This window comes from Myotis davidii, unplaced genomic scaffold (genome assembly GCF_000327345.1).
Source record: "Myotis davidii unplaced genomic scaffold, ASM32734v1 scaffold388, whole genome shotgun sequence".
NCBI classification, from domain to species: Eukaryota; Metazoa; Chordata; class Mammalia; order Chiroptera; family Vespertilionidae; genus Myotis; species Myotis davidii.
Genome location: NW_006299101.1, coordinates 360,971 through 369,551, shown reverse-complemented (window position 1 = coordinate 369,551; position 8,581 = coordinate 360,971). Strand labels below are relative to the sequence as shown.

The window sequence follows — 8,581 nt, the reverse complement described above, 5'->3', positions numbered from 1 at the left end:
TGAGCACTATCTACCATCTCAATCCACAAGTCTGGTCTTTAGGAATACTTGTGGTACTCTTGGGTATAATTTATATAATACTTTGCTTATTCTCTGACATATGAAATCTCCATCAAGGTTACTGGATATGGTGGTTTGGCTATGGAGCTGAAATTACAGCCTGGGTCAGCACCCTGCTCTTCAAGCTGTGAGTCAGGGCTTGGAGCCTACATTAAGAGAGAGCAGCAATTTTCATAGTGTGGTGTACAGAACACTGGGGGAGTCTCTGAGGACTCTTTTTGGAGGTCTGGGAGGATAAAACTATTTTCACAATGATGTTAAGATCTATATTCCTTTTTCTCTGTGTTGTCATTTATACTAATGTTGCAAAAATAATGGGGAGTAAAATTGTTGGTGCCTTAGCTGGAATCAAGTCAGTGGCACCAAACTGGATAGAAGTCATTGTTTTCTTCACTGCCATTCACTTGCAGTGGGGAAAAAAAGTCAGTTTCATTTAGGAATATTCTTGGTGAAACAGTAAATATTACCAGTTGTATTGAGTCTTGACCCTTAAGTACATGTTTTAATATTCTGAGTTATGAAATTATGACAATCACTGAAAGCATTTCTGCTGCATACTGAAGACCAATGGTGTTCTTGAAAAAATAACACTTGAGTTATTGTTTGAGTGGCAAGATGAACTAGCTGAGTTTTTTTTCATAGGACATAATTTTTCTCAAAGGAATGTCTAATAACCAAACTGTGGCTATTTACACTTATTTGGAACATATTTTATCTCAAATGCAAATGAAGTGAGTTTGTCCCTTCAAGGAAAATGACAGTTTTTATTGCCAATGATAAAATTCCAGGTTTTAAGCAGAAGTTTTGAATTTTGGAAAGCCTGCATCTGCTATTTTGAGCTTGATGGCTTCCCAATATGTATAGTTTTCTGATGAGATTGATGTTTATTTCAATTAATGTGGTTTTCTGATAGTGTATAATGAAATGTCAGCATTTAGGCTATCTGCTCAACTCAGTGAGGCAATATATTCCAAGTAACTACCACGTGATGTTACAAAATTGTGCATGGGTAACCATCATGCAAAGTAAAATATAATTCCATAGATTTTAATGTAACAGATATGATTTCATATTCCACATTGCAACTAACCTTTAAGAGACAACCACTTGTTGAGTTTTGGTATAATATCAAACAATATCCACATTTTTCTGAAAAAGCTATTAAAATACTCCTCCTTTACCAATCATGTCTGAGTGAGGTTCAACTAGAGTTTTTTTTCCACATACTGACTAAAAAAAACATTGCAATAGATTCGGTGCAGAAGTAGGTACAAGAATCTGGCTGTTTGGGTTAAACCATTCACAAAATATTTTTATATTTATAAAAATGTGAAACACTTGTCATTACTTTTTGTTTTAGAAAATTTAATTCTTCATGAAATATTATTTGTAGCTTGTAATAGATTTATTGTTCTTTAATGAGTTACTAAGTATTTTTTAAATTTCTCAGTTTTAATTTCTAATATAGTAAATATCAATACATATACCCAGTGCTGGGCTGGCGCTGACTCATGAAAGCTGGCTATGTGCACTTTTTCCAACTTTGGGTTCAGTGTCATCTGCTGTTGGCTTGAAATCTGCCATAGTAGGAGTATTTACATTACAGAAATCATCAAAAGGTACAAATCAGCATTCTCCCTTCCCAAGATCTGGTTGTTAAACATTTATAGTACCCTACTGGATATAAACAACATAAACAAAAACTCTTCGAGGTCACCATTAATTTTTAAGAGTGTAAAGGAGAGTCCTGAGACTAAAAAGTTTGACAATTAGTTGTATGGCGAAAAGAGTACCTTTTAGTAATTGATTCACACAGAGGTGGATACCTTTTTTTAAATTTTCCTTTTGTGCTGGTAACATTTAAAGAATAGATCCTCCCAATGGTTTTGTTTGTTTGCTTGTTTGTTTTTTAACTTCTTGTTAAGTCTACTGATTCCATTATGTGATAACCTTTTTATTTTCCCCAAAATCTAAGGTAGACAATAATACCCCAGAGCATGTGGGATGAACTTGCCCTTAGTATATACAGGGTATCCCAAAGAAATATATACATACACTTTGAATAATTGTAAAGGCAGTGTTTATTAATGTACATTTCATTTTCAAAATTGAGCTATCAGCTGTTAAACTGTGTATATATTTTTGGGGGTACACACTCCATGTTGAGTGCCTTTGCCCTAGTTTCTCACTTTTCTGTTCCACTGTTCCAGGCTCATATCGAGGCTATGGCTTCTATACAAAGCCTTCATATATTGTTCAGGTCCATACTAATCTTTCTATTCTGGGCTTTCATGGCCTATACAATTCTGATGACTTTCATGGCCTATATACCATACAGTGGGGCACTTGGCTCTCAACTGTTTGGCATGCTATTTATTGTTTCTTAGGTGTTAGTTTTAGCAATTTTGCTTTTTACCCTAATGCTCATCACATAGGTTCTAGTGCATGGATAAAGACTTTCTTATTTTTTGGATTGCTAAAGTTTTTTACTTTCCAAGGACATGATATTGTAAAAAAAAAAAATCTTAGTTTGTTGTTTTAAAATATATACATACCCGGGCATGTGCCCTGACCAGGAATCGACCTCCTGGTACGTAGGTCCATGATGCTTAACCAGTGAGCCACGCTGGCTAGGCAATCTTAGTTGTTTTAAACCCAGTTTTTTTTTTAAATATATTTTATTGATTTTTTACAGAGAGGAAGGGAGAGAGACAGATAGCTAGAAACATCGATGAGAGAGAAACATCGATCAGCTGCCTCATGCACATCTCCCACTGGGGATGTGCCCACAACCCAGGTGCATGCCCCTGACCGGAATTGAACCCGGGACCTTTCGGTCCGCAGGCCGACGCTCTATCCACTGAGCCAAACCGGTTTCGGCTTAAACCCAGTTTTTAATAATTCAATGAAAGTATTAGTATAAGTAGATTGGAAATTACTGCTGTTTCTTTTTTTTTTTTTTTTGTTTTGTGGTTTTTTTTTTTTTTTTTTAATTTTATTTTTTATTACAAAGGGTATTACATATGTTACTGCTGTTTCTTAAAGTGAGGTCCCACAGATGCTTTCTGCAAAATTTGTTTGATTCCATTACCACTCATAATGAAAACTGGCAGCTTATTGAGTAAGTCATAATGAATAGTGGAACTTAGTAAAATGTGGCAGTTTCTAAGAGTATGCTGACCAAATTGTTTACTAATTAGAAACTTGGCAGATTTTGAAACCAGAGGCATGGAGGTATTATTTTTCCAGTAGGGATCTCTGTCAAAAGCAATCAAGATATCTGTATTGTCTTCTTTCTGTGCAATCTAAGTGATGGTTCTAGCTTTCTATCTGGATGCCCAAGCTAGGGAAGAGGAAACGTGTGAGAGGGTCACACAAGCTCCAAGGCATAAGCTTTTTATGGGTCAGAAACACTAAGAGAATGAGAGACCTTGGGATTTCTTTGGCCTGTGCCTTTTTCATAATTTGTGTGTGTGTGTGGCGGGGGGGAGCATTAAAGTAACTTTGCAATTTACATCAGTATTGAGAAAAGGCATTAGTTTGCATCTGGAATAATTCTAGAACACCACGCCGAACATTTCATTTATTAAACAATAATTCACCATATTTAAGTTCTGTCTCCAGTTTCTCTTAAGAAGTTAGAGAGGGTAATTTATACTCTGGCCTGTTAGTAGTCATGAGGTCGTAGTGAGGTAGTTTAACTGCTTTAGAACTTTGTGCTTAGAACATTCTTAGCCACCGAAGCATGGGAACCGAAAGTGAGGAGCATGGGTTCTTTACTATCTATCACATCAGAGAATGACTGTTCCAGGACAGTGACCACTTCCTAATGGTAAGTACCCCGGATTGCTTATTATTTCTTGGAAGCAGGAAAAATAGTCCAGTTATCATAATAATGGTATTTCTTTTTTTAAAAAAAAAAGCAAAAAGAACAACAAAAAGGTTCAGCCTTAATCCTCAATCATGCTCATTTTTGCAGGTTTCTGTAGCTGGATCAGGCACCGGAAGAGGCTCCCCAGCTATAACTCTAGTACAGTTACCTTCGGGCCAAACTGTACATGTCCAGGGCGTAATTCAGTCACCACAGCCATCGCTTATTCAGTCACCACAGATACAAACTGTTCAGGTTAGCTTCCTGGGTGATTTGTCTTTGACTTTCTTGAGCTTGAGCTTTTTTTTTTTTGCTTTTTCTTTACTAATTTATCCTCTTTTCCTTGGGTAGCTTTTATGATCAAGTCATTTTATTAGAGAATTGGAGGAATTTTCCTTTTACCTGTGAAGTGCATTGTACTCTGCTAGACCCATAGATTTGACTTAAGAGTTGCCATTTTGTTGTCAGCTTTTAATTTGTAGAATGAATAATGTCAGATAAATAATTCTTCACATTGTTACTCTTTGCCCAAACTCGGATTTATTTAGCAAAGCTCTCCAAAGGTGCTTAAAAATATTTTGAGGATTCTTTGGAGATGTCTGATAAACATGCTAATATAAAGATTATAGCACTGATGCTATTTTCATGAATAATCACATTAGTAGGTAGTATATTATTTTTAATTCAATATACATAATCCATAGAAAATAATTATGTATTGTCTCTTGGCCTTACGTTTATTCATCATATACTCCTTTCAGATTTAACCTTGGTTTTGTAGATGTGATTATTATTACGGTTGTGATCTGGAGATGTATTTTATTACTTCTTATTATCAAGATTGTTTTTATTTTTTTTCCCTTTTTAAAAAAATATTTTTTATTGATTTTGGAGAGAAAATGAGAGGGAGAGAGAGATAGAAAAATCAGTGATGAGATAGAATCGCTTATTTGCTGCCTTCTGCACACCCTACACTGGGATCAAGCCCACGACCTCGGGCATGTGCCCTAACCGGGAATTGAACCGTGACCTCCTGGTTCATAGGTCAACATTCAACCACTGAGCCATGCCAGCCAGGTTCAAGGTTGTTTTTAAATCCTTAGCATTTTTAAAAATATATTTTATTGATTTTTTACAAAGAGGAAGGGAGAGGGATAGAGAGTAAGAAACATCTATGAGAGAGAAACATTGATCAGCTGCCTCCTGCACACCCCGTACTGGGGATGTGCCCACAACCAAGGTACATGCCCTTGACTGGAATTGAACCTGGGACCCTTCAGTCTGCAGGCCGGCGCTCTTCCACTGAGCCAAACTGGGTAGGGCCCTTAGCATTTCTTGAAACAAAACTTTTTTTTAATGCATCATCAATATAAATTATTAAGTATAGATACTTTTCTTGTGTACTGAATTTATTTCTCTTCTTTTTTTAGGTCAGTTTGTAATTGACCTTTAGATGCTAGACTTATTTGAACCTAATTGGTAACAAAAGTTCTTTGAGGGAAAAATAGAAGCACATACTTAATTAGTCTTGTTTTTCCCCCGCATATTTGAATACAGTTTATTGCAAAATAAGGATGAAGGCTGCAACATGATGTTTGAAGTAATAAATCTACATTCATTAAAAGCTTAGTTATCTTTGCAGCACCAGGTGTTTTAATAATTCTCAGTATTGTCTTTAATTTTTTATTTTTTAGAATATATTTTTATTGATTTCAGAGAGGAAGGGAGAGGGAGAGATAGAAACATCAATGATGAGAGGGAATCATTGACCGGCTGCCTCCTAATGCCCCCTACTGGGGATTGAGCTCGCAACCTGGGCATATGCCCTTGACCAGAATCGAACCTGGGACCCTTCAGTCTGCAGGCCAGTGCTCTATCCACTGAGTCAAACCGGCTATAGCGGGCTTGTCTTTTATTTTTATCCTCCTGTTCCAAGAGTTTCTGACTCTTGGTTCCAAGAGTTTCTGACTCTTTCTGACTCCAATAATAAAACAAGAAAATCTTTCTACTCTTCTTTTTGTATTATGACTTTTATTGGGGTGCAGATATTTCTAGTTTTAACCTGGCTGGTATTGGAAGAAAGTATTATCTTTTATACTCAGTAGGTTTTTTGGATTTTGTGAAATAGATGATTTAGGTAGAGGTGGATCTTTTCTTTAAATTCCTACCTGTTGAAGGATGGACAAGTCAATCTCTGTGTGAACTTCAGTTTTCAACTTTCTGAAATGGGTAAATTAACAGCTCACATAAGGAGGGTCTTATGATTATATGAGAGATGTGTGAAAGCCCAGTGTAAAGTGATAAATTTTTGATGGTGTTTACATGATTATCTGATTGAAGCATTTTTTCTCATATATTCTATTCATTGGTGAGTATACTTATTTGTGGGATGTCCATGACCAGAGATGCATGGTCATATGTGTAGGTGAACATGTATGCTCATCCTATATGCCTTGGGAAGTATATATTCCTGTTTGTGTTGTTCAGATTTTAATAAGCTCTTTTGATTTTGTCTAAATAAAATTCCCATGTAATTGTAATATTAAGTGAGTTTTGTGAACTCAGAACTATCGTAGGCCTTGAATGAGAAATGGCTGAATATAATGAGAGCAGTCATGTTGTAGAGAGATTTTTTATTTTAGTTCTCTTTGTTTAATAATCATTTTATTGACTTGAAAAAAAAATGAAATCATGCTCAATACTTTGATCTTTCCTTTAAGGAGAAATTCCTTATTTTGACCTTTAATACCTACCATTATCAAGCCCCAACGGATTTGTTTACCTGCTTAAATATTCTTTCTTCTTTGGACCTATTTAATGTCTGATTTGAAAACCCAGCTCCAGTCAGCTGTGGTGTTGTGAAGAGGGCAGTGAAATCAAGATGCTTTTTTCTGCCTCTGTTACTGGCTCACTCACTCCCTGCTGGATATGTGAGAGTGATTTCAGGGTTGGGTCTGCTGTATATTATATTTAGGCCTTTCCTATGAAGCCTCACTTGATGTTCTAACCACTCTTATTAGCATTTCTGTAATATTTATTATCTTCACCATTCCTTTCCAGACACACTTGTTCTACAGCTGAAATGTTTGTGTCTGTGCTTCCTTTCTTAAGCCAAGTATAAGCTCCATTAGTGCAGTTTCAGTGTGTTCTCTTTGCTGGACACTTTCCGAGTACCTGACTTAATACTGCACACAGAGACCCTTAGTCACATTTTCTTTCTTTTTTTAAATTCTCATCGGAGGATATGTTTTTTAAAGAGACAGAGACATACCAATGTGAGAGAAACATGTCAATTGGTTGCCTCCTGTATGAGCCCTGACTGAAGCTTGAACCTGCAACCTAGGTATGTATGTGCCCTGATGGGAATTGAACCCACGACATTTGGTGCACAGAATGATGCTCCAACCAACTGAGCTTCCCAACCAGGGCCATAGTCACACTTTTTTAAATAAAGGAGATCATATCTTTTATGATGCATTTCAGAAACTCTTGTATTATAGGTAGCAACGATCACAGAGACAGATGAGTCTACAGAATCAGAAGGTGTAATTGATTCTCATAAACGCAGAGAAATCCTTTCACGAAGACCTTCTTATCGGTAAGTTAAGTTTCCACTGTACTGATACTTTTTTTTAAAAAAGGGGAGAGTAATTAATTATACATTAAACCAATTCTTCCACTATAGCTTTTCTAAGTCTCATTACTGTATCTTAATTATTTGTATTGTTAAATTATGTTTTAGAAAAATACTGAATGAACTTTCCTCTGATGTGTCTGGTGTTCCCAAGATTGAAGAAGAAAAATCAGAGGGAGAAGGAACACCACCTAACATCGCTACCATGGCAGTACCGACTAGCATATATCAGACTAGCACGGGGCAATACAGTATGTATGCTGCAATTCGATACAATAGTGCTAGCTTTTAAATCTTCTCTTGTTACATTGAAGCAACCTGGGTTTTGACATTAAATTGTTCCATTTTAAAAATGCATCATAATACCTAAACTGTGTATCAGAATGAAAAGTATATCTTAAAGAAGTGAGAGATTTGTATTGACAACTGTCATATACTTTTGGTAAAATTTTGTTTTTACTGAATATAGAAGAAAATTTTGAATTTAAAATAAAGGGAGCTTTTTTCTTATTTATATGTTTATATTAATGTGTAGTAAAAATTTAAAACTTAACTGTTTTTTGTTGCCTGTTGCCTTTATGATGCATGCAAACATAATAAGATACAAATGTCTGTATTTCATTCTTGTTGGCTTTTACTATCAACAATTACATTTTCTACTTACTAATTTAAAAGAAGGACATATGTTTTCTAAATTATGTTTTTAAATGTAATTCTGTTTTCACTAGTCTGCTGTGTTGATTTGTGCTGCAGTTTTTCCCAGACTAGAATGGAAAAATGTTTAATTTTTTAAAACTACAGCAATTAGATCATTTTATTTGAAATTTTAAGCACCAAAAGCTCTAAATAAACAGATAAATTCACATTTAGTCTTGTGCATTTTAATGGGCTATTCATTCTGTGCTTTTTGCTCAAATTAAAGCACTAGGTTCCCACCCCCCACCCCCCAATCAAGACCATTTGATACATAAAAATACTTTAGTAAAAATGGAGCTCTAGGAAGGAAAAAGTGTGTA

At 35.5% G+C, this 8,581-nt stretch overlaps 1 protein-coding gene across 8 annotated transcripts in view; it reads left to right on the top strand.

The window, feature by feature from the left end:
* The window catches only part of CREM (cAMP responsive element modulator), a 116,539-nt gene that overhangs the window by 72,197 nt on the left and 35,761 nt on the right, over positions 1–8,581 (top strand). For all 8 annotated transcript variants that reach the window (XM_006774623.2, XM_006774622.2, XM_015571066.1 and 5 more), the window contains 3 exons: positions 4,040–4,186; positions 7,432–7,529; positions 7,674–7,816. In XM_006774623.2, the coding sequence (XP_006774686.1) occupies positions 7,771–7,816 (46 nt within the window). In that variant the 5' untranslated portion in view covers positions 4,040–4,186; positions 7,432–7,529; positions 7,674–7,770. The remainder of the gene's footprint in view (positions 1–4,039; positions 4,187–7,431; positions 7,530–7,673; positions 7,817–8,581) is intronic.